The 24,772-nt window shown below is 63.4% G+C and overlaps 7 protein-coding genes across 7 annotated transcripts; 3 read left to right on the top strand and 4 right to left on the bottom strand.

Moving 5' to 3' along the window:
- Positions 1 to 782: 782 nt before the first annotated feature.
- On the top strand, positions 783 to 2,554 carry AMSG_07149 (copine-8; the record flags this gene model as incomplete). Its single annotated transcript, XM_013901156.1, has 2 exons — positions 783 to 1,775; positions 1,814 to 2,554. The coding sequence occupies 2 exons, from the start codon at positions 783 to 785 to the stop codon at positions 2,552 to 2,554; spliced, it is 1,734 nt and encodes a 577-aa protein (XP_013756610.1).
- Positions 2,555 to 2,623: 69 nt separating this feature from the next.
- On the bottom strand, positions 2,624 to 4,424 carry AMSG_12047 (uncharacterized protein; the record flags this gene model as incomplete). Its single annotated transcript, XM_013901221.1, has 2 exons — positions 3,450 to 4,424; positions 2,624 to 2,776 (listed from the first exon to the last, which is right to left on the bottom strand). The coding sequence occupies exons 1-2, from the start codon at positions 4,407 to 4,409 to the stop codon at positions 2,624 to 2,626; spliced, it is 1,113 nt and encodes a 370-aa protein (XP_013756675.1). The 5' UTR covers positions 4,410 to 4,424.
- Positions 4,425 to 4,916: 492 nt separating this feature from the next.
- On the bottom strand, positions 4,917 to 7,101 carry AMSG_07146 (uncharacterized protein; the record flags this gene model as incomplete). The annotated part of the gene is made up of 2 exons (XM_013901155.1): positions 4,917 to 6,145; positions 7,029 to 7,101. 2 exons carry the CDS (start codon positions 7,099 to 7,101, stop codon positions 4,917 to 4,919), a joined length of 1,302 nt encoding a protein of 433 aa, XP_013756609.1.
- A 37-nt stretch (positions 7,102 to 7,138) lies between these two features.
- On the top strand, positions 7,139 to 7,933 carry AMSG_07145 (uncharacterized protein; the record flags this gene model as incomplete). The annotated part of the gene is made up of 2 exons (XM_013901154.1): positions 7,139 to 7,387; positions 7,490 to 7,933. 2 exons carry the CDS (start codon positions 7,139 to 7,141, stop codon positions 7,922 to 7,924), a joined length of 684 nt encoding a protein of 227 aa, XP_013756608.1. The 3' UTR covers positions 7,925 to 7,933.
- Positions 7,934 to 8,427: 494 nt separating this feature from the next.
- Positions 8,428 to 13,657, bottom strand: AMSG_12046 (uncharacterized protein; the record flags this gene model as incomplete). Its single annotated transcript, XM_013901220.1, has 7 exons — positions 8,428 to 8,466; positions 8,502 to 9,335; positions 9,483 to 9,704; positions 9,800 to 10,379; positions 10,854 to 11,126; positions 11,604 to 11,638; positions 12,182 to 13,657. The coding sequence occupies 7 exons, from the start codon at positions 13,655 to 13,657 to the stop codon at positions 8,428 to 8,430; spliced, it is 3,459 nt and encodes a 1,152-aa protein (XP_013756674.1).
- A 232-nt stretch (positions 13,658 to 13,889) lies between these two features.
- On the top strand, positions 13,890 to 14,528 carry AMSG_07142 (eukaryotic translation initiation factor 4E member 2; the record flags this gene model as incomplete). Its single annotated transcript, XM_013901153.1, has 1 exon — positions 13,890 to 14,528. One exon carries the CDS (start codon positions 13,890 to 13,892, stop codon positions 14,526 to 14,528), a length of 639 nt encoding a protein of 212 aa, XP_013756607.1.
- Positions 14,529 to 14,610: 82 nt separating this feature from the next.
- AMSG_12045 (uncharacterized protein) lies at positions 14,611 to 24,609 on the bottom strand (the record flags this gene model as incomplete). Its single annotated transcript, XM_013901219.1, has 4 exons — positions 14,611 to 17,367; positions 17,708 to 18,539; positions 18,692 to 24,528; positions 24,601 to 24,609. The coding sequence occupies 4 exons, from the start codon at positions 24,607 to 24,609 to the stop codon at positions 14,686 to 14,688; spliced, it is 9,360 nt and encodes a 3,119-aa protein (XP_013756673.1). The 3' UTR covers positions 14,611 to 14,685.
- Positions 24,610 to 24,772: the final 163 nt, after the last annotated feature.

Genomic DNA, 24,772 nt, shown 5'->3' with positions numbered 1-24,772 from the left:
AGGGGGTGGTGGGGTGGGGTGGGAGAGGTGGTGGGAGAGGTGGTGGCTGCGCGCGTGCGCGACAGGCGGCGGAGCGATGGCACAGGTCGATAGCCTGGGTGCAGTGGAATCGATCCGTCAGAGCCGACACCATCTGGGGGACGAACTCATCAGAGCCGACACCATCTGGGGGACGAACTCATCAGAGCCGACACCATCTGGGGGATGAACTCATCAGAGCCGACACCATCTGGGGGATGAACTCATCAGAGCCAACACCATCTGGGGGATGAGCTCATCAGAGTCGACACCATCTGGGGGATGAACTCATCAGAGCCGACACCATCTGGGGGATGAACTCATCAGAGCCGACACCATCTGGGGGATGAACTCGTCTCGACTCGAGTCCGTTAACGATTTGAGTCGAATCCGTTTCACCCGCTCCGCCTTTACCTCGCCACAGCCACAGTCATAGCCATTTGCACAGGTACACTCCACTCCCCCCCCCCCCTCCCCTCCTCCTCTCGCCATGGCAGCATACCCTCCGGGCGTTCCGTCTGTTGGTGTGCCTGGTGATGATCTGGTGACCCAGATGGAATTGCGGTTCTCATGCAGGTAGGCGAGGTGAGGGTGGAGGTGGAGGAGGGAGGGGGTGAGGGAGGTGGGTGGGTGGGGGGCATCGCAGGCACTCACACATATGGCTGGTATGGGTATGGGTGGCGGATGTGGGTGGGGCGGTGGGACGGTGGTCAATGGCTGACAGGGGATTGGCCAATCTAGACAAGGCATCAAAGTCGGATCCCATGGTGGTGGTCTTTGCGAAGAAGGATCCGCCAGCGACTGAGTTTGCAGAGGTAGGACGGACGGAGAAGGTCATGAATGACCTCAATCCAAGCTTCCAAAAGCCGATCAATGTCTCGTACTTTTTCGAGAAGGTTCAGACCTTCCGTCTGGCTGTTCTAGACATCGATGAGCACGTGAGCTCGGTGAGCGACTACCGCCAGCACGACTATATCGGCGAGGTCGAGTTCAAGCTCTCGGCCGTCATCGGGGCTCCCGGCATGTCGCTTGAACTCCCGCTTGGCAACGTGAACAAGCCCGCGAGAAGAAACGGCTTCATTCGCATCACCGCAGAGGAGATGACGAACTTGTCGGCCGTGGTCAAGATGCAGATCCGTGGTCACAACCTCGACAAGATGGACACCTTTGGCAAGTCGGACCCGTTCCTGGTTCTTTCGCGGCTTCGCGCCGGCGCAACCGATGACTGGCAGCCAGTTCATAAGACCGAGGTCGTGCCAAAGAATCTCAACCCGACATGGCAGGTCTTTGAGGTCCCGATCGCCACCCTCTGCAACGCTGACTACGAGCGTCCGATCCGCATAGAGTGCTATGACCACGACAAGCGCGGGACGCCCGACTTCATCGGTGCTTTCCAAACCACACTCACCATGCTCTGCTCGCCAGATCAGGCCAAAGAGCTGGAGCTTATCAACCCGAAGAAGCAGAAGAAGAAAAAGTACCGCAACTCGGGCATCCTCGAGGTCATGTCCATCGAGGTCGTCGAGAAGCCGAGCTTCATTGACTACCTCGCTGGCGGACTGGAGGTCAACCTCATCATCGGCATTGATTACACGGCGTCCAATGGGAACCCGGCCAACCCGTCGAGCCTCCACTACCTCTCGCCGTACGAGGCCAACGCGTACGAGAGGGCCATGACCGCTGTAGGCGCCGTCGTCGCGCCGTACGACCACGATCAGGAGTTCCCACCCTTGGCTTTGGTGCCCGGCTCCCCACAGGTATTACTTCGTTCTGCTTCCCGGTCGCCGGTACCCAGGCGCCCGTCGCCATCCACGGCATGCCTGCAGTCATCCAGGCGTACCGAAACTCGCTTCAGTTCCTTGCCCTTCATGGGCCAACCAACTTTGCGCCGCTCATCGAGGCAGTCATCGAGCTGGCTCAGACGGCGATCAACTCGCAGGACTCGCAGACCTACTACGTCGTCCTCATCCTCACCGACGGCGAGATCACCGACATGGCCAAAACCAAGGCCGCCCTCGTCCGGGCCTCTTCGCTCCCGATCTCGTTCATCATCGTTGGCGTCGGCGACGCAGACTTTTCCAACATGGAGCAGCTTGATGGCGACGACGTCCGGATCTCGGCCAACGGCATCTACGCCGAGCGCGACATTGTCCAGTTTGTGCCGTTCCGCGACTTTGAGGCCCTCGATCCAGCGTACCTCGCGCAGTCTACGCTCCAAGAGATCCCACACCAGGTCCTCGACTTTTACGCCAAGCACGGCATCATGCCGCTGCCGCCGCGGCCTGTGGATCCCACCTATGTCCCGCCAGCCGACACAGGGTACGGCCAGGGCCCACCGCCGCCAGCCGCCGGATATGGCCAGGGCCCACCGCCGCCAGCCGCCGGATATGGCCAGGGCCCACCGCCGCCGGCCGCCGGATATGGCCAGGGCCCACCGCCGCCGGCCGCCGGATATGGCCAAGGCCCACCACCGCCGGCCGCAGCAGGGGCATCCGGCCCGCCGCCGCCTGGCTACGCGCCGCCGCCCTCCTTCTAAAACATCGATCGCATCGAGCACTTCCTTCCATCCACTGTCTGTCGCACACTTTGGCATCTCGCAGAAGGCTCATGCCAATCGGGCGGCTCTGCGCGCCTTTGCCTCTGCGTCCAGCTCTGCGTAGACGCATAGCCTGTACTTGGTGTCGGCCTGATCGACCTCGCCCTCTTCGAGTCCAGCCTCACCATAGACCGAGGCGTAGCAGTCTGGTGAGATGCACGCCTTGCGACATGATGTTTTCAGGGAAGGCCGGACTTGACTGCACTGCGGTTGACACGCCCGCGATCTCGATGTGTACGCCCTCCGCTGCTTGGCCACGTTGCGGGCCTCTGCGCCATGAGCCAACAGAGCCACCAGGACCACCACGACTACCACCACTGCCATGGCCACCCCTCGTACCTGCCGCCCACCGCCACCACCTGCAAATATCATGCCCATCCTGTGCTTGTCTCGGTCTGAGTGGGTCGAGTGGGTCCGTGTGTGGCTGCGGCAGATAGCCTGCTGCAGCTGACGCCGCTCGTCGGTGCGGGGCAGCTGCCTCGCTTGGCAGGCGGCAGATCCGAGCCGAGTCGGCCCATCGGGCGTTGCGGGGGCTACGGAGGGGGACCTCGTCGCTTGTTTGGATGGAGTTCTAGCGCTATGGTGGAAAGTGGAGGGCTCGCGAGGAAGAGATGAAATTCTACGTTGCGTGAACTGGGCGAGGAGGGTGCACGGGCCGGCTCGCAGCAGATGGCGACGATGTATGCGCGTGCTTGGCTGTTGGGATCATCTACGATGAAGACGACGGTGGCGATGTTGAGGCCGGTGGTGTGGCAGAGGAAGCAAGTCGCTCGGGGAGGGTGTTGGCTGGGGGTGAACGCAGGAGGCACGCGGGGACGATGTCTTGCGGGGGAACGACAAGACCCTGGGCGGTGAGAAAGTCCTCGTTCCAGAGCTTGGTCAGATGACGGGAGCCGTCATCGCACAGCAGGGTGACGATGGTGTGGCCTGGACCGAGGCGAGCGGCGAGCTTGGCGGCGCCGACGCAGTTGACGGCCGACGATGAGCCGAGGAAGAGGCCCTCGCGATGGAGCAGGAACCGAGACATGTCCAGCGCTTCCTGATCCGAGCACTTGAAGGCACCGGCTATGCCGGCATCGAGCGCCTGGTCAAAGTTGGCGGTCCGCCGATAGAGGCCGATGCCCTCGGCGATGGTGTCGACCTGGTTGCGCTTGCGGCGGCCCTCATCCTGAGTCGGCGAGTAGCACACGCCCTTGGTCACCGCGTAGTACAGCGCCGAGCCTTGCGGATCGACCAGATACGCCTGGACGTGCTCGTCCGAGACCTCCTTGAGATAGGTCGTGACGCCAGCGAGGGTGCCGCCGGTGCCTGCGGCCATGACCACGGCGTCGACCTTCCCGCTGGTCTGCCTCCAGATCTCGGGGCCGGTTGTTGTGTAGTGAGCCTTCCAGTTGACAGGCGTCTCAAACTGGTCAGCAAAAACACCATCAGGATCATTTTCAGCTGCCGTCTGCGCCCTGCGCACGTAGTGGCCCGGATCGACGATGGCCACCGGCGGGACACGCTGGACCCGCGCGCCAAGGGTGGCCAGCAGCTGGGCCTTCTCCACCGCCTGATCGGACGGCATGAAGATGACCGCTTCCAAGCCGGCAGCAGCGGCAACCCGTGCGAGTGAGATGCCTGTCGAGCCCGAGGTACCCTCGTATACCCTGCGGACACCCGGGTTGCGGGCGAGCGCATCCTCGATCAGAGCGCGGGCGACACGATCCTTGGGCGATCCGCCCGGATTAAGGTACTCTGCCTTGGCCAAAATGCGGCATCCGGTGGCCGCAGAGAGCGCTTTCAGTTCTACCATGGCTGTCTCGCCAATGAGCTCAAACAATCCGTCCCGCACTCGCTCGGCCTCACCGCTGGGCCTGCCTCCGCTGCGTCGGCACTGCCACCGCCACCAGCCCGCCGCAGCAACCACGCCCGCCACACCCACCGCAGCCACAGCCATTCCCGCCACAGTCACCATACCGGGCTGAGCCCTTGAGCTTGAGCTCATGCCTCTCTATCTACCGGCGTCAAGTGCCTCAAGTCCCCCATCCCCACCCTTCCCCTTCTGCTTCCCGCCTCGCCCCGGCACCACTCCGCTTTGTCGCCGCAGCTCGCCACCCGATGGCGGATGGCTGGCGATGGCTGGCGTCCAATGGGCACATCTGTGGTGAATTTGATACACCGCTCATGACTCTGTGATCAGAGTGGAAGAAAGAAGGAGGGGCGGGGGAGGCACGTCTGTGAAGATGATCTTCGGCCGGTTCGGGCCGGATTGGGCCAGGCCGGATGGTCTCTCCTCGCGACGTGCAAACCTCGGTGAGGCTTACAGTTGGTCGGCATAGGTGAGGAGATGGACGACGCCGTGATCGTAGTCGGGGACGGCGAGGTCGAGCCAGCCGTCGCCGTTCATATCGGCAACAGCGAGCGAGCCTACAACGCCATCGACAGCAAGGATGGTGGAGAGCTCAAAGGCCCAGGACGACGGAGGGCCCATGGGCGCAGCCTGAAACGCGGCTTGGGCGCCATCGCCGGCGATGAGGACCGTCGGCCGCTTGGCAGTAGTTGATACGTGCGCAGCGTAGGTAAAGCCGGGTGAGGCCTGTGGGCCGGGCGAGCGCTCTGTGGTGTTGAAGCCAGAGGCCACAACGTGCTTTGGCCACGAGCCAGACAGCACATCGGCCGGAAACTCATAGGCGAGGACGGCCGAGTCTGCGGACACGTCCGTGTGCGTGTTGGTGAGCAGATCGAGTAGCCCGTCGCCGTTGACGTCGACCACCGTGATCGACTCGAGCGGCAAGCCCGAGTCGATGACCAAGTGGTGCAGAAGCGAAGCATTCGAGGTGGAGACCACGTTGAGAGTCAACTGCTTGGCAAAGAACGAGGCACAAAAGACGTGGATCGAGCCTGGTGCAGCGGCGTGGGCGTCGATGGCAAACTCGACGTCGCAGCCATGGCTGGTGATGACTGTGAGCGGCCACGGCGCGACAGCAAGCGGATTCCGGCCACCAGGATTGCGCAGCCAAACCAGCTCGCCACCTGACGGACCAAAGATTGGCTTGGTAGCTCGCGCGGTAAGGATGTCGTCGACACCATCGCCGTCCATGTCAATCCACACCGCCCGATGGTAAAAGTAGCCGTCCTTGCGCGGCGCTAGCGCCACGGGAGATGCGGCGTCAGGCAGCGATCCTGTCGCCGCGAGCGGCAGAGCGTACACACTGCCTGTCGACTTTCCGGGGACAAGAAAGCCGTCACCAACGAGTAGTGCCGGCGTGGCCAGTGGGCCGTCGGGCGCAGCAGCCGAGTACGTGACCTGATTTGGCCAAGAGAGGCCAGAGTTGAGGACAACCGCATCCGGCAGAGCCGACCCGTTGAACACAGCCCCGATACCGCCCTGCCACACCACCGTCCCATGTCCGATGGCCTGAAAGGTGGTCATGATCAGTCCCAATCCAGCGTTATCTCCGCCGCCCGGGCGGCTGTCATCCCCAGGCATGACCGCCACAAACGAGGCGTGCGGCAGAGGGAACGAGGCCACAGCGCGCGGCTGGTCAGCTTCCAGATCCCGTGCCGAGGCAGAAAGGGCCACGATGGTTAGTACGAGGGTAAGCGCTACCGAGGTAGTCGGCGTTGTCATGGCAGGCAGTGAGAGGGAGGAAGGGAGGGAGGGAGAGAGATGATGGCGGTGTATAGGCAGTGTGTGCAGTGCAGCATGGTGCGGGATCCGGCGGCAGCGGGAGGGCTCATCCTTGGCTGACGAAAAATAGTGCCAACGGCTGCTGCCGTTCCCATAGGTGTGATCGGGAAAGATCAGGGCCTGTCGGCGATGATACAGGTTGGATGTGTCGGATGCAATTCGCTGCAAGGCCCTATGCTGCTCTACACAAAGAGTGGTATCCTGCTGGTTGATCCAGTGCTTGGCTTTGTTGTTGCCTCTGCCATGGCTCCGACGGCCTGTGAAACAGTATGATGGGAGCCGATACCACACGTCGTCCAAGCCAGTGGTGCCAAGCCCTCGCACAGACAGCATGCTATCACGATCGGATGGAACGGGGTGGGATGGGAGTGGGCGAGGTGGAGGTGATGTCTTGTGTGTCTGCCACGTGACTGGTGTCGGCCTTGATGGTTGCTTCCACGTCAACAGTGAGGGCTAAAAAAAAGGAAGGATGATTCTTTCTTTTGCAGCTGGCGGCGTAAAACCGCTTGCCTTTTCTCGTCCTCGACCGATTGCTCGCGCGGACAAGGTCTCCTGGATCAGCCGAAGGAGTTTACGCGCATCGCATGGCAGGTAGGAGCACGCAGGAGGCAAAGCAGCGGCGGGTGGCCAAGGCAAGTCGGCGGCGAAAGATGGCGGCGCAGGCAGCAGCGGCGGCTGAGCAAAGGGCGCGGAAGAAGAAGCAGAGCATGTCACGGGAGGTGAAGCGTCGGAATCAAGTACCAAAGGCTGGCATGTGTAGCATCTGCATGGATACAAAGCCGCTGACAAAGATGGTGGGATGCGAGTGTGCCATGTGCAGTGAGTGCAGGCGCCGCTCGTTGGAGAGCCACATGGATCGGCTAGGCATTGCAAGCGAGCTGATGTGCCCGATGTGCTCGCGGGCAGTGCCCGATTCTCATGCGATGCGGGTGCTCTCGAACACATATCGCGAGCGACTGGCTCGGTGGCGGACGGCGGCTGATGCCGAGCAGGTGGCGCGGGAGTGGCAGCTGAGTCTTGTCGGCCGGCTGGTGGCCTGGATCCTTCTGCCGTTCTCGGCGCTTCAGTCGATGTCGTCGCTCTCGGAGGTGTACAAGATGGTGTTCACCACGCCATGTCCACGCTGCTCTGTGCCCGTCATCAAGAACGGCGGCTGCAGTCACATGACGTGTACATCGTGTGGGACCCACTGGTGCTGGCAGTGCATGTACTATTCGGCCAAGGCACCCAAGCGCTATCACGGCTCACATTTTTGCTTCGGACGATGGCTGGTCACTGGCAAGTTTGCTTGGCTCAAGCTCTTTGTCATCGGCTCGATCATCGACTACATTTTGGGCGCCAACGTGGCCTCCTCACACGCTGCTGCGGCCATGATCGATTGGCTCGCGCAGTATCCGGGCCCAGCGCAGGTTGTGTGGGTCCTGGGCTGGCTATACGCGTTCGAGACCATGATCCTAGGCGGCATCGCCGCCGCCGCCTCGCTGGGCTTTGCTGCCCTCACCACGACACACTCGCTAGTGTCCATGCCATTCAAAGCCGCCTGGGAGCTGCTCATGCCGATTGCCGCCCCGTATACAGCTGCTGTCACCACGGGTGCCTGCAATGCGACCCTAGCGCTGCTGTACGGAGGCGGATGAACATCAAACACTATTGCAATGCAGCCAGGATGGCAGTGACGGCGGCGGCGGCGGCATCGCGGGTCAACCGGCATCGCGAGTGTTGATTGTGCGGATGCAGCTCCTCGGGCGCGAACATGGTCCGTTTCGAGGTACCGCACGACACGCATTTGACGGTTGGAGTAGGTGCGGCCGGATCAGGTGCGGCCGGATCGGGGGTGGTTGGGGCGAGTGGAGCCGGAGCGGGTGTGGTTGGGACGAGTGCGGCCGGAGCTGGGGTGGCCGGAGTGGGTGCGGCCGGATCGGGTGTGGTTGGAGTGGGTGCGGTCGGAGCAGGTGCGGCCGGAGCTGGGGTGGTTGGAGTGGGTGCAGCCGGAGCGGGTGCGGCCGGAGCGGGTGCGGCCGGAGCAGGTGCGGCCGGAGCGGGTGTGGTTGGAGCAGATGCGGCCGGAGCGGGCATGGCCTCGGCATTGGCGATGCATTTCTTGCAGCGGCGCGGCACCTGCGGTGGCTTCTGCCACTGATTAGTAGAAAACGCCCAGCGGTATGACACGCCACAAATGCTGCACGACACGGCAGCGGCCTTCGTGGGCGGCACAGGCGTGGCCTTGGCATTGGCGATGCATTTCTTGCAGCGGCGCGGCACCTGTGGTGGCTTCTGCCACTGATTAGTAGAAAACGCCCAGCGGTATGACACGCCACAGATGCTGCACGACACGGCAGCGGCCTTGGTGCCGACAGCTTTTGTGGGCTCGATCATGCGCTTAGCAGCGGTGCATGCTTTGCACCGTCGCACTTCCGGCTTGCGCTTAAAGGTCTTGGACGAAAAGTCGGCAAAGGCGGTGGTACCACAAGTAAGGCATGGTAAAACAGCAGGCGGCGGCGGGCCAAAACCCTTGAGAGCGGCAAAGCACGGGTTGCACCGCCGGAGGAAGGGCGCAATCGCGCTCACGTTGGGCGGCATGGCGCTCGACTCGCTTGTTCCGCACACGCTGCAGTAGATCCCACTTGCAACGACCTGTGGCGGTGCGGCGGGTGGCGGGGCGGGTGCAGTCCGCTTGGCGTCAATGCATGGCGTGCAGCGGCGCTTGGATGCGGCCGTCTTTTTCAGCTGCGTGCCCGAGAACTTGTTTTGGTTGGTTTCGCCACAGGCGATGCAGATCGCCTTGCTCTTGGGCTGCGGCTTGGGGGCAGCTGTGCATGCGGAACAGAGCAACACTTCTGGAGATGAGGCGGCCAGCTTGACAGAGTCGGTCCCACCGCACTGCGAGCAGGTGGCTGGCGGCTTGTGGAAGCAGGCCTCGCACATGAGCTGGGACGACGGGATCCGCTCCTGCATGGTCGGCGACGGCAGCGCCGCCCGGTCTGTCGTGCCACACCTGATGCACACCGCCGGCGAGGGTTCGACCGCCGCTGACGAGCTAGGCTCGCCCTGTGGGCGCGGCGGTGCCGCTGGGCTGGACGGCGATGCCTGCTGGCCGGCGATGCACTTCTTGCACCTGCAACGATTTGGCGGAACCGTGTGCCACTGTTGTAACGAAAAAGCGTCTCTCGATCGAGTACCACACACGGTACAGACTGGAGCCTTGGTCAAGGCGGCGACAAGATCAGCAGCGGCAGTGACAGGCGGCACTGGGCGCTTGGCTTTGGTGCACTCGTTGCAACAGAGTCTGACGACGGCAGTGGAAGCGAGGGCGAGCGCCGAAAAGTGCTTTGTGCCGATCACGCCACACACCGCACACGATGGCAGTGGAATGGGGGCATTGGCAGCGACGCACTTTTGCACCGCCGCGCGCTCGCGCTGATCTTGCCAATCTGCTGGTTGGAAAACTGAGCCACGTCGATGGTCCGGCAGACGCAACATGCCCATCTAATCATCTTTGCAGCGATTGTGACCATGCCGTCGTTGCTCGCGGAGGCCTTGACTTGTGCGCTTGACTCGGTCGAGCTACTAGCGCGTGCTGCTGCGTTGGAGTTGTGAGCCATCGAGCAGTTGATGCAGAGAAAGTCTGGCCCAGGCAAAGTTCGCCACATGTTGATGGCAAAGGCAGCACGGTCTGTGACGCCGCACATGGCACAGACCTTGGGCGGGTTCGGCTCCTGAGCCGAACCCGCTGCGGCACACTTGATGCACACCCTGGTCGGCTCGCCACTCGATCGGTTCCACTCGTGAGGAGCAAAGGCATCCTGCGGGAGCGAGGCGGTGCACTCGCGGCATGGGCGCTTGACAACAACTGCGGCCGAGGCGCCAGCGCGGTCTGAATTGGATGCGGCGCGCTGTTCGTTGCATGGACTAAGCGAGTTGACGATGGCGGCCCAGTACGTGCGGAGAACAAGCGTGATCGAAGGTGACGAGAGAGCCAGCGAGCCAATCAACGTATTGGTGACCTCTCGCATACGTCGGACAACAGGGCCAACGTCGGTGTCGAGGCAGAGCGGGCCAATGTGTAACTCGGCGGCCTCACCAGGCCAAACCCTACTGAGACCAAGCGGGGCCCAGCCGTTGGGAGACTGGAGGCCGTTGCCAGCCGCAACATTGCGCATGATCCGTACCAGGACGGCGCCATACTCTATCTGAGCGAGCAAAAGCAAGCCGCTGCGGAGTAGATCTGGGATATGGTCCCGAAGGATGTGGTCCAGGTTGCGGCTGTCGACTGGGCTTGGCATGTTGAGACTTGCGAGCTGAGTGGTTTCGCTGGCTGGCAACGCTTTCAACGCAAAGGTCACCAGATCTGCCCAGTTGACCACACCCACCAAGCCCTTGTACGAGCTCTGCTGGGCGATCACCCCCGCAATAAAGGCATTGTCGGTCGAGTGGACGTGAGCCTCATGGAGCGCGTGTTCGAGACGATGACTCCTGGAACAGTGTTGTGGCCACGCAACGGCCACGAGCTTCAAAATGGACAAAGGAAGGTCTTGCGGGAGGGCAATCGATGCGCTGACACAAGACGACGAGAGCTTGATACAGGCAGCGACTGCGGCCTCGCTGTCAGCGGCTGAGTAGATTCGAAGGAGGTCGGCATGGCAGGTGATCCAAGCTGCGATGCCGTCCAGCTTGACACGGTCACCGGTTTGATGGGCCATGACCTTGCTGGCGAGCCAGTCGACATCGACGATGACGCTCTCGACAAAGGAGGCAAGGGTGGACGAGTCCGGTTGGCTGCTGGCGATGTATCTGAGCAGATACGAGACAATGATCGAGCAGAGGGCAAAGGTCTGGGGACTGATGAGGTCAATCTGGGACAGAGCACAGTGCAGATGAACGTAGTACTCATGCACTTTGCGCAAGGCAGAGAGTAGCGTGTTGCTTTTCGACCGCTTTGTGAAAGCCATATATCCTAACGCATCGTATTGATTGTAGCTGCTGGCCGAGTCGTCAGCGGCGCGGATCTGAGCGATGAGTGTGTTGACGAGGTCACCTCGAGCCGCCTCCTCCTCCCCGGCGGTCTCGGGGAGGCAGGGCAAGCTGTGATGGGTTCCTACTTCCTCGGTCCATGTCAAGGGATTAAAGTGTGCCATGCTCAACCCGAGGCGGGGTGGCGGGGGGAGGGCGTGTGTACAGATGGAGCGGGGTGGGGGTGTGGGATGCTGGGTGGGGAGGGGGTGTGATCAAGCGGGGAAAGGGGAAGCGATGCCGCGACTGCTGCGAGTCGCCAACACTCGCGGCCTGCTGAGCGACGCGAAGCGGCTGACACCGTACTTCGCTAAGAGCTCCGATGGCGTCGACAGAGTCGGCTCCGATGGAGCGGGAACCCACCTGCCCACCCTTTCTGATGACGATGCGCGACGACGACGACAACGCGCGCCCTCTGGGCGACCAATTCTCACCTTAATATCGTGTGTACGCGAGCCATCGAACGGCGCTCTCACGTACACGCGGTTCACCGTGCCAATCGGCACGATGTGCTGGTAACGATGGTCAGCACAGTAAATGCGAGGAAATCTCTCTCAATCCGTCGAGCCAGCGGTGCGACCGTTCGGCCGGCAACCAGGAGTGTGTGGGTGGTGACGGGAGGGGAGTGCGTAGATCGGTCGGGTCTACGGGTTGATGGCGACTGCGGGCCGATCGTGATCGCAGGTACTAGACGGCAGATTGTGGCAGGTTGTGAAACTGTCGAGATCGCAGGGTGTACACAGCGATCAGTACGGATTGAAGGTTTCATGGAGATCGATGAGACCCGCTGCAGACCGTCAACTGCTTGGCACACCGTGCCCGCAGATGGTAGACCGAAACGGTCAGCAGATCAGGTCTGATGGGGTTTACAGATGGTTGGTGACATCGTTCCACTCGGCGATCCACTTGGCGATCCAGCGCTGTTCGGTGAGACGGGCGGCGACAACCGAGGGTGGATCGCTCGGGCGAGAGGCAAAGAGGTCCGAGTGGTGAGCGCCGTCGGCAATGTTGAGGGCAATGATGGACGCCGACTGGTTGGTGAGCGGCGTGCCCGATGAGCACGGGTCAAGCATGCCGTTGGCAAAGACAATGTTGGAGGCGCCACGGATGGGGCGACCGAGAAAGTGGGTGGTGATCCACGACGGCCGGGAGACAATGCCCGGGAACTGTTGCGCGCAGGCAGCGGCAATGCCAGCAATGTCGGGCTTGGCCGGCGCGAAAAAGTCGTGGATCCCGTCGGCGCCACCAAAGTCCAGGGTGATCTCGGTACAATAGAGGTACGTCCACGCGGTGATGTCGACGGCTGGGATTGACGACGGTTGCCCTTGGTTGATGTCAAAGCAGTCACCGCCGGCGCCAGTGTAGTTGTAGAAGAGAGCGGCGACACCTGCAAGCGCGTCGAGGCGCGAGTCAGCGCGGCCGACAATGTCGCATGCGGCACGGATTGGGTTCGCCGGTAGCGGCGCAAAGAAGCTGGTGGCAAAAGTGTAGTCGGCCATGGCCAGATATGAGAGCGCGGCGCTGAGGCGGGCGAAGAGCGCGTTCTCGACTTGAGCCGCCGACGCGAGCGGCTTGCAGAGCGAAAAGGTGGCGGTGAGGCGGGCGAGGCCGGTGGGCGAGGCCGCTAGCTTGGTCATCTCGGCCCATGCCGGCTGGAAGACGTCAAACACGCCCTCGCATTGGTCTGCCCACGTCTTGGTCGTCCATCGGTTGAACCCGAAGCCGCCGTCGGGCGCGGTGTCGACAAAGCTCCACACCGGAGCTGACGAGGCGATGGCGCCGGCGACAATGTTGGGGTACTTTGCACGGAAGAAAGCCGAGAGGATGCCGCCGTACGAACCACCAAAGGTGATGACCGGCGCGTGCTCGGCGCCCGGAGCGAGGTAATGCGGCGACGACGGATCCTTGAGGGCGGTGATGAGCAGGGCGTAGTCGGCGAGCGCCTGCTCGATGGTAAGCCAGCGGAGGTTGCCAGTGTGGTTAAAGGTGGCCTTGCCAAACGGCAGCGACTCGCCAAAGTATCTGTGCTCGGCAAAGACCACTGCGGCGCCCATGGCGTCGGCAGCCTCCCAGACGGCGCCGGCAGCCTCGGCATACGCCGTGATCTCGTCCTCGTTGCCGGTGTAGAAAAAGATGGGTGAGCCCTGGCGGCCAAAGCTCGCACTCGAGTGCAAATACCGCTGCTTAAAGGTCACCGATGCCGGCTCGGTAAACTCAAAGTGGTCCACCACCTGCTCAAAGTAGCTCGTCTGGTAACCGCGCTGTGCCTCCTCCGCCACCGCCGGCCGGACCTGCCGCTGTCCGCCAAAGGGTCCGGCCTCACCCACACGAAAGGCGGTCGTCGACGCAGTCGTGGTCATGGCTGCAAGTAGCAGGGCGAGAGCGACGAAGAGGTGGCCTGTACTTGGCATGTCGATGAGGGGAGTTGTGTGGGTGCGGGGCTGGGGCATGGCCCGACTTTCCACTATGATTAATCCTTCAACAAATAATGGTACCCCCATAGCAACCACAAATAGTGGATGTCTCCAGCCTGCGCCCCCGATCTGATGCCGACATACCCCCCCCCCCCCCCCCCCTTCACAGCCACCGACCATGGATGACCCGTCGGGCGAGCTGGGCATGAGCTTTGTCCTCCGCTACCGGAGAAAGGAAGGACAGGGACGGAACAAGGCCGGAGCTTCTGATACTAATGATGCGTACCAGAACCAGCTTAAGACCATCGGCTCGTTCTCGAACTTGGCTGACTTTTGGGAGCTGTACGCCTTTCTCAAACGGCCTGGCGAGTTTGACCACCTTGGCGACCTGACCCTTTTCAAGGACGACATTCCGCCCATGTGGGAGGATGAGCGGAATAAGCATGGTGGTCGCCTTGTCTTCCGCACGCCCAAGATCGCTGCTGCCGCATACTGGGAGCGCTTGGCTTTTGCCATGCTCGGCAGGCAGTTTGAGGAGTGGGACGCCATCAACGGCGTCTGCGCAAACACCCGCCACAACCAGTCGGAGCTCGAGGCAGTCCTCGTCATCTGGACCGCCACCTCCGAGTCCGAGGTCATCGACTCTATCACCCGTGACATGAACCGTCTCTTTGAGCTCCCGCCCCGCCGCCGCATCGCCTTCAAGTCGCATCGCAAGTACTACGGCAAGTCGCGCCCGGCCGCCTCCTCGGGCGCGCCCACCCCGTCGGCAGACGCCTCCGACGCTGTTGCGCCTCTCGCCGACTCGCATCAATGAATGCTACTGCGAGCCTTGAGTTTTCCCTTCCCGTCACTTGCCCCCCCCCCCCCCCCCCCTCTCCGCCTTGCGGGCCCGCTCCGTAGTTGCAAGTCGCGTTCATTGCTGCACCACTAATAGCTACAGCCATCGCCGATGAGGCGTCGGCAGCGAGACATCAGGGCCTGTCGACAAAATCGGCAGCCAAAGGGATGGCGTCCGGAAGGCCCTTGCGCTTGCGGATGGCGGTGACGATGGAGTGGGCGAGGGTGCCGTCCTCGTACGGGTCCGAGTCGATGAGCGCCCAGTGCGAAAAGGCCGACTGGTTCATGGCCTGGCCCGAGGTGGCGTCGCGGAGGAGCGGGGTAAAGTCAAACGACTCGCCGACCGGTAGGTGCGCCTTGACCACAAGCATGCCTGACGCCGGGTCGCGGGCCTGATCAAAGACCTCGCCGCGCTTGCCAGCGAGGACCGAGTAGACGGCGCCGACGTGGGCCTCGGGCACGGTCACGGTGACCTCGAAGATCGGCTCCATTAGCCGCGGCTGCGCCGAGAGGACGGCGCCGCGGAAGGCCGAGATGGCCGCCGGCCCCACGTGCCGCTCCGACCGGTGAGTCGAGTCGGCGTGGAAGAGGCCATCGGCAAAGCCGAGCCGGACGCCGCGCATCGGCTCGCCGGCTAGCGGGCCGGCGCGCACCACTGCGTCGAACGCGTTGCTCAGGCTGTCACTCGCTTCGGCGATGTAGTTGACACCCTTGGAGTCGTTAACGAGCACGTTGGCCCGCGAGTCTGCCGCAGGGTCGCCCCACGCCAGCACAGCCTTGGCCTCGGCCTTGTCCCATCCGGCCCGCACCAGCGCGGCGTTCCGCGCCTTGGCGTCGCCGGCCATCTTGAGCTCGCCGCTGTCGATGGCATCCACGATCGGCGCCTCCAGCGGAGTTGCGGTGGCAAAGACTCGGTTGTGCTTGTTTGTCGACCGCTTGAGAACCGGCTCGGCGACGGCCGCCACCACCGTCTCGGCGTACGTGGTGATCGGCTCACCGGCCACAATCGGCACACCGGCGTAGAGCTTGCTCAGGTCCGACAGCGCAATCTCAAGATGAAGGTTGCCCACCCCGGCAATAATGGTCTCCCGCGTTGTTGGGTCCGTCGACACCACCAGACTCGGATCGCTCCGGTTGAGCCGCCCGAGCCCACGCACAAACGCCTTGAGGTCGCTTGCCCGCGCCGGCTTGACAGACACTCGAACTACCGGCGAGACCGAGAACTTGAGCGGCCGGATGTTGACAGCTTCAGCCGACGTCGAGACCGTTCCGGTCTTGATCAGCGCGCCCTCGAGGCCCGAGAGACCGACTGTAGAACCGGCCGGCACGCCACGCGATACCGACTCGGTCGAGCCTGCCATCCACACCGACGTCGCAGTGATGCGTGCGGTTGTCCGTCCAGCCTCGCTCCTCGCCGCGCCGCTCGCCGACGCGCCGTCGCCGCTGTCAGCCTTGGAGTACTCGGGCGAGAGGGCAAAGACCTTGAGTCCGGGACTTGCCCGACCGGAGAAGACCCGGCCAAAGGCAAAGAACGCATCGAATCGCTTGTTCGGCACCATCTTGGAGACGTACATGACAAGCGGGCCGTCGGGATCGCACGCCATCATGGCCTTGGCCTCGGCGCTCTCCAGATCGCCCTCGTACAGGTACGGAACCCGGTACGGCTGCGCCTCGACTGGCGATGGGACGTGGAGGACGACAGCAGTCGCCAGTGAGAGTCCCGCCGGCAGCCAGGCCTTCATCACGGTCTCCAGGACTGCCGCGTTGGCGTTGGCCTCGAGCGCGTCGTAGTCGGCGACTCGCAGCTTGACCGCGTACCGTTCGAGGACCGGCTCGAGCTGAGCCCGGGTGACACCTTCGGTTCCGACCAGCTCGAACATCTCCCAGATCGGGCGGAGGACAAAGCGGCAGAAGCCGCGCTCGAGCGCAGTGCCGTCAGCCGCTGTCGGCTGCTTGACAAATCCGCCCTTGGCCGGATCGAACCAAAAGTTGCCCCACAGCCGCTTCATCCACTTTTCCGCCGTCGAGCCGATGCGCGCGGCATAGAACTGGGCAAAGTCGGCGAGGGTGAAGCCCCAGCCCTGCTTGCCTGACGCAAAGAACACGTTGCCCAGCCGCGGGTTGAACGGAACAAGGCCCGGAAGCTGGTGGACGGTGTGGCCGTCGGCAGCGGCCACGGCCTGGGACTCGGCGTGCTCGTCGAGGATGGCGTTAACGTCGCCGATGACCTTGACAAACTGCTCGTACGCCTCCTCGGGCTCAAACTTCTTCTCCAGAATGAACCGATCCACCTTGTTGATGCAGAGCACTGCTGGCTTGACCAGCTCGCCCAGCGCCTGGCGGAGGACCATCTTAGTCTGCACCCGCGGACCCTCGACGCAGTCGACCACCACGATGGCGCCATCGGTGAGCCGGAGCGAGGCCGTAACCTCGGCCGAAAAGTCGATGTGGCCCGGCGAGTCAATGACGTTGATGACAAACGGCATGGCATTGCCCGGAGCCACCGTGGCATCCGCCTGAGCGCCCGCGCTTGCGCCTGCGCTCGCTGCGTCGCCCGAGTCGAACGAGCCTGCCGAGGGAACAAAGTCCGGAACAGGCACGTCGTAGCAGAGGGTGATGCCCGTCGACTTGATGGTCACACCACGCTCCTTCTCGTCTGGAAGGGTGTCCATTTCGCAGGTGGAGCCGGCCTTTGCCGACGCCAGAAGCCCTGCTCCAGCGAGTAGCGAGTCGGTTAGCGTCGACTTGCCGTGGTCCACATGGGCCACCACCGTCACGTTCCGCACCTTGTACGGCGTCTCCTGCACCTCCAGCACCTCGTCAATGTCAACACGGCGTCTCCTGCTCATCACCTTTAGATTTGTCTGCTTATGACTTGCTTCTGACTTGCCCACTCGCTGTCACTCGCTTGGTAGTGTCTGTCTCTTCACCTCTTTCCTCGCACGCTGCTGCTGCCTGTCGCTCTTTTAGCGAAACGGTCGGCTTTCTGGATACGATTGGAAAACGAATTCGGCGCCTTTGGAAGGTATTGTACCTTTTGGACGGGACCAGCGCCCTGCCTTTGATTGGCGCCAGGCCACGGGTAAAGTGGCCAGGGGATTACCTTTAGGGATGGGTGCAGCACTAAGTGCCGGTAGGGACAGCAATTTCCAAGACCGACGACACGCCCTTGTGACCGAGGACTACCACCTGACGCCCATCGGGCGAGATGCGCATGGCCACCGGATCGCAGGTCGGCGCCACAAGTGAGTACCGCAGCTTCCACGCCCGCTTGTCGATCACGCCGCGTCCCGAGGACGATCCGATCGACGACGACGATGCATTGTGGTCGCCGCCGCTCTTGCTCGAGAGGATCGACGTTGACGAGCCGATGGTTTCATCGGCTGAGATTGAGAACGACGCCGTCTCCTCGCCCGAGTGCTCAGAGAGGAGGTCGATGACGTGGACCGGGGCGCGGCGCCAGCGCTTTGCCGACTTGCGCCGCGGCGGCGCGCTTGCCCGCCGGCCGGTCGCATATTCGGCGTACCGACCGTGCTTCGAGTGGACAATGACCCGTGCGCGCGCCTTGCGATGGATCCTTGGCTCGCGCGTCCGCACCCGCCGCTTTGGCCGCCGCCGGTAGACGTTGACAATCGCATGCTGCGCGCCGCGGAGCGACGACGCTAGTGCCACTGTAGCAACCAGCCCATCCGGTGAGACCACCGCGTCGAGGATCGGCCGGTGCGTCGGGAGCGGGAGGCGCAGTCCGCGCGCCATGCGGCCGACTCCGGCTGCGCTCATCGGGCCCATCTCGGCCACGTGCACGCCCTTGATGCTGAACACCGGCAGAAAGACAGGCGCGAGCTGCCGTCCCCGCTGCAGCAGCCACACAGCTCGTCCAACATTCTCTGTTGACCACGCCAGCCGCAGCATCTCGCTTCCGCCCTCCTCCACCACTTCAAAGACCCAGGTCCCCACGACGTCGATTGTCACCGCAAGCAGCGACGGGCTCAGCCAGGTCACATCCGCGAGCACAAGCTGGTCCGGTGGTGTCTGCTCCAGCGCAGGCACCATCGCTTGATCCTCCACACTCGCCACGGGTTGGCCTGGAAGCGACCCACATCCGACTCGGACAAGAACCACAGCGCCCGAGTTGAGGACAAGCCCACGCGCGCCATGTGCACCTCGCCTTCTTGTCCGCCTCCGCCCTCGTCCACGAGCGAGATGAGCGCGAGGTTGACCACAGACGACGCCACAGTCTGCCCCAGCGGCACAAACGTCGACCGTGGCCCGCCGGTAAACGGCGGTCGTGCGTCAAATACACGTACCCCGTAGTGTCCGCCACGCCGCCCGCGCGCTTCAAGCTTGCGCTTGAGTGACGGCCCATGAAGCCCGCGGAGACCGGGCTGGAGCCGAAGTGTCGCTTCTGACGCGCTAAACTGGTCATCGCAGTCCGCCGACGATGTCGAGTCCGAGAGCCGTGATGAGCCAGAGCTCAATTCGCCTCCATTGTCGGCCGCTCCTTCGGGCACAGGCAGTGAGGTGCCTGACGACGTCGATGTGCCCATCGATGTCGACTCGGACTCGACCGCCTCCCATGACCACATCGCGCCCATGTTGCCATTGTCCAGCATTCGCCCGGTCCACGGCACCATCAGCGACGGCCCATTCTCCACCACCACCAGCGGCTGAGAGCTCACTGCGTCCCAGATCCGCGCCGTGTGATCCATTGCTGCCGTGAACAGGCCCAGGCGCTTGTCCTGGCCGCTCAGCCAAAAGAACTGCACCACAAGGATCGGCGCTGTGTGCCCGCGCAAGTTGACCACCCACAGCTGCGGCCGGGTCTCCTCTTGGGACGCCGGTTGAGTTTCGGTGCTGGCGCTAGTCGCGCCAAAGTGCCAAACGCGAACAATTGGCCGCTGGCGCGCCCTGCCGCTCTCGATCGCCGCCGCCGCTGCCGACGAGTCTGGCGCAAACGCTAGCCGCGACGACTGCGCTGCAGCCGTGTTGAGCACTTTTTCGATACTGACCCGCCGGCTCGCAAGCAGCACGCTCGAGTCGAGATCGTGCTCGTCCAGGTCGACCGCGTTGGAGAGCTCGCGAACCAGTGGCGCCCGCATGGCCTCATGAATGACTTCCTGCCACAGGCCGAACAGCAGCGTTCCGCGATTGCCCACCAGAATAAGCTCGCCTTTTGACGAGATGTGCATGCAGTGGTTCGCCAGCAGTAAGCACTGCCGCGAGTGGAGGACCCGCATGCTACTCGCCTGCAGAAACGCGTCCATCATGGCCTCGGTCGCCACAAGGTCAAAGTCCAACGGATCGTCGTCGCACGGTCGTGCAGGCTCGCCGAACCGCGCGGCCATGCTCTCACCCCACGGCACGTACTTGCCGCCGCCAGACCCATCGGTCAGCGTCCACACCTTGAACGAGTCGTCGACGCCCGACGACACAAGGTGGCCGGCCAGCAGGCAGCAGTCGGCCACCACGTCGTCATGCGCCTCGACAGAAAACAGAACCTGAAAGCTCTGCTGCGGCGCCGTGTACATCACCACGTGCGCGCTGCCATCAGTGCATCCGACAGCAAGAAGAACCCGTCCAGATTTGAGCGGCGGACCCGGAACCTTACACGCTTCCGCAAGTCGGAGCGCGGAAATGCCGACGCTCCGCCCCGACGCCACCGTCACTGCCGAGAGCTGCGCGTCGAGCCACCGCGTGGTGGCAACCACCCGACCCGAGTCGTCGCCCATAAACATGATCGAGTCATCCGGCAGGGCTGCAATCGTGAGCACAATGCCCAGCTGGGGCGTGTCGATTGCCGCCACTACCGGTACAAGAATGTTGAGGCCCGGTGTGCCGCCCGAACCCAGCCCCCCTGTCGACGAGCCAGTCGGCGAGCCCTGGCCAAGCGGTGTCGTCGCGCGGTCCGGGAGAACTTCAGCCGAAACGCCGCGCGCCAGCGGCACTGCGCCCACACCGCCGCCAGTCTCGTGGCCTGACGCCGGGTCCAACGGCGACGAATGCGAGCCGGCACCCGGCCGGAACATTCGCTGGTCGACAGCAAAGACAAAGACGCCACGGACGCCGACGCCGGACCCGTCTGACGCTGTCAGCCGCATGCCGGTTGAGACTACAAACGATTGGGAGTCGGCCGCCACATGGATGGTCTGTACCCGCCCGCCTTCGTGCGCCTCAAACGAGGCCTTGGCCACCGGGAAGCATGACCACTCCATGCCACGCCGCCACACAATGATCTCGCCACCGAGATCGTACCGCACGCCACCGGTCACCATAAAGTGCGGCATGTCCATCGAGGCAGGTGTCGACTTTGAGACCGCCAGTGCTGTCACCTTGGACCTCACTTGCGAAAACGAGTGATGGTAGAGGTGCTGCGACCGCGTCACAGACCGCGACGCCAGCGAGAGAATGTGCATAGCGCCGGCCTGGTCAAAGGCGAGAACAGATGTCTCGTCCCATGCCAGCGCCGCCCGCTTCACCACGCATCCCGGCGGCATCGAGACGACCGACATCGGCGGGGCCGTCTCGCGCCCGGCCATCGACCGCCGCAGCAATCGCGACGACCGCCGCCCGAGGTCCGAGCCCGACGACTTGGCCCACGCCTGCGGAAATGAGGTTGACGCCAGCCCCGCAACCTGCCCGTCAACGTGGTCCATAACTTGGGCGTGGATCGAGGCTGTTGACGACCACAGCGCCACAGGCGCAGGAAGTTCGAGCACCGTCGTCCCGCGCGCCCGGTCGAGGAGCACCAGGTGCGGCAGCTCGGTCGCGCGCAGGTACGACGTCGCCTCCCGCGAGAGCACCTGCCCAAGCTTGCGCATTGCCTGCTGGTCGACTGACGAGCCATGCGGGACTCGACGCGCCCCACTTGGCTCCACGCCTGGTGATGACGGGTCATATGCCACAGCGAGATGCGCAAAGACCTGCAGCGTGAGGCAGGGAAACTCCTCCAGCGCCGCCTGGTGGAGGAGGACCAGAAACTGGGTCTGCTCCAGCTGGAGGATCCACTCCTCCAGCGCACGCGTCCGCTCGCGCGACTGCGCCCGCGAGTACAGCGAGGTAAGAACCTGAAGTGCAGTGACAAAGTCTTGCAGGAGGAGGAGAAGCTGGCCCGAGCCGATCTTGAGAAACAGGTACCTCACGTCCGAGAGGAGCTCGGTAATCCGCGGCCAGTCCATAGCCATTGTGTAGTGGTAGACAACTTCCGAGAGCGCACGCTGGATGGAGAGAGGGAGGCCGAGTGTCCGAACCGACGACGGATCCGCCATGTCCGGCACCGGGCGCCGGCCTAGCGCCGAGCCGACGTCGGACGGGTGGACGCCAATAAGAGCCATCGACGGCGGCGCACCCGTGGCTCGACACGTCGCGTACCACTCAAAGACCACGGCCAGCGAGGCTTCGGCCTCGAGGAACTCGCCCAGCCGTGAGTGGTACTTGCCGTCCTTCCGTCGCCACCCCACCAACCAGCCCGGCTGGAGGTGCGGGCAGTACGAGCCTGCGAGGAAGAGCTCGCAGCTCGACTCGCACACGCAAAGGTATCGCCGTCGTGCCGCAACGCGCAGCTCCGAGTACAGAAAAGTGAGCGGCGAGACCTTGGCGTCGGTCTCAAGCTCGGTGAGAAAGAGCCGCAGCGCAGAGTGGACCCGTGACCACGCCGACCGTGGCAGCAGCTGCTGGCCGGTCTGGGTCGAGTCAAAGAGCGCACGTCCGTGGAAAGGGACCGACGACGACCACGCCGGCGCAAGCAGGTGCAACAGCTGGTCCTCGGTCAGGCCGAGCCGAGCGATGGCCACGTACGTCACAAACAGGGCAACAAGATGCGGGCCAACGTCGACCTCGATCCGCTGCAGGACAGAGTCAAAGACCCGTGGGATGGTCGGCGGAATGGTGGAGATAAAGTTGGAGAGGTCCTCGTACACGCCAAAGACCCGCATTTCGTGGATGGCGAGCTGGATGTAGAGAGGCTTATGGATGTCCGACTTGGTGAGGAGCATGGCCATCTGGTCGTTGGTCTCCTGCTCGTCGAGCCGCTTGCAGTACTCTTGCAGGAACGACCGCACAAAGTTGACCGTGTACTTGCGACGGAGAGGCGTGAGCGGCAGCGCAAGTACCTCGAGCTGGTCAAGCTCGGCAAGCAGCTGTGTGGAGAAGGTCGAGACAGAGACAATGAGCCGAGCGTTGCTCGGAAGCTCGGGCGGAATCCACGAGACCAGTCGCGACGCCGAGAAGTCGTGCTCCACCTGCGAGAGGTTCGAGAGGCCGTCGACGACAACGACGACAAGCCTGGCCGTCTTGGCGGCCCGCTCCAGCAGCTGGGCAAACAGTCGCCGCAGCCGCTCGTGCGGGCAGAGCGAGAGTGCGCTCGCTGCCAGCAGCCGCGATGCAAACAGGGCCTCGCTCGACTTGGCCGGCGCCTCGGCCGCGAGATACTCGGCAAGCCGAGTGCAGAGGTACTCTAGCATGAAGCGGAGGGAGTGTGAGACTGCAGTCGCACCCACAAAGTAGCGGATGATGAGCGAACCATGGAACTTGACCGGCCACGCCAGAACGCCCGTCGCCAGTAGGGCGGACTTGCCCACACCTGGCTGGCCGACAACTACCAGCGGCACCATCCGCTTCGGCCACGACAGAATGCCAGGCCGCCGGCTCTGCCCACCATTGCCGCGCTGCGAGCGCGACGCAAACGACGCCATCGCTGCCGAAATGGTCTCGTCCGACCACGGCTGCGGCGAAAGCTCGGCCGAGCAGCCCGCCGACGCCAGCTCGGCCTCGGAGCTCTGCCGCGACGGTGTCTGCATGTGGATCATCGACGAAAAGGTTTTCTTGGAAATCCGCGAGAGCACCGCCAGCTGCGGCGGCGGCGCGGTGTTGAGTGTCGGCTCGGAGGTCGCCATCGACGACACCACCGTCGCCGTCGCCGCCCCCGACGCTTTGGCGTACGCCGTCGTCGCCAGCGCATGGTTGCCGTCGAGGTACTTTTCCAGGAGCGACAGCTCGTTCCGCCGGCCAAACAGCCGTTCGGCCATGTCGCGTTCGGCACGCTCCTGCAGCGTCTCGAGCATGTGGAAGCGCGGGAGCGCTTCTACTCGCGGCATGTGGACTCGCGGAAACTCAGCCTGCACAATGCCCCACAGCCACTGATACGCCGCCGCCTCAAACACATCGAGGCCCTTGAGCAGGATTTGGGCAGAGTTGGGCGCCACCAACGACCGATCGTACTCGGCTGGGTATGATCGGACCACGTGGCACCGGTTCGACTCAAAAATGGTCTCCTTCAGCAGCCGCAGCTTGCGCGTCGACTCGTGGTCGCTCTCCACAAACACCGCCTGGTCGTCGGCAGACACCTTGTCCAGAAACGACGGGTCGCGGAAGAACGCCGCGGCGTGGCACGGCTCGTTGGGCTTGGCGAGAAAGCCGTACAGCACCTCCATCTCGGTGATCGACTTGCCCGGCGCGTACTTGGAGACAAACTCGAGGTACGGCTTGGAGAGCACCTTGTACATCGGCGGAATCCATCCGTAGCGCTCGCCGAGCAGGACCATAAACATACCGCGCGACCGATCGATGTCCTCAAAGCACAGCTGAAGCGCACCCTTGCCCTCGGTCGACGTGTCCTCCTCAGTGAGGCCCCAGCGGAGATCGATGGGAATGAGGCGGACTCGCCGCGAGCGGGCAGCCTCATTGACCTTGGGAAACACAATGCGAGTGAGCACATCGCGCTCGCCGTGAAAGTCACGAAAAGTTGACGAGACAAAGACGTGGACCACCCGCCATCCGCCCTCGGACGCAAGCTGCGACGCCAGATCGAGCTTGGGATTGAACTGCGGCCGCTTGATGGCGAGCTCGCGCTTGTGGGCCGGGTGATTGAGAGCTTCGCGCAGCACAGTGCCTTGCAGATCACCGACAGGCAAGCCCACTTCTGCCGCCGCTTCCCAGTCGCCAGCACTCCGCCGTCCTGGAGACACTACCCGCCGTGGTGTCTGCCGTCCTCGGCCTCCGACGCCAAAGCCATGTCGGCCCCACCCGCCACCGCCAGCCCCACTCACACCCACAGCCTCCATTCTTGGCGACGCCAGCCCTCCCTCACCATGTTCGCCCTGTACCCTTCCTACGGTACTGCACCCAGAGCCCATGTTCTCCTTCTATGGGCAGTGAGGTGCCGTGTGCCGTGGCCCGGTGGCCCTTTCCCCTCTCGACTTGTCCACTCCTGCCTCTGGGCTTGGG

The sequence above is a fragment of the Thecamonas trahens genome (assembly GCF_000142905.1).
Source record: "Thecamonas trahens ATCC 50062 unplaced genomic scaffold supercont1.31, whole genome shotgun sequence".
Lineage (NCBI taxonomy): Eukaryota > Apusomonadida > Apusomonadidae > Thecamonas > Thecamonas trahens.
Note: the sequence above shows the minus strand (reverse complement) of the source record. Positions and strands in the feature narration are given on the sequence as shown.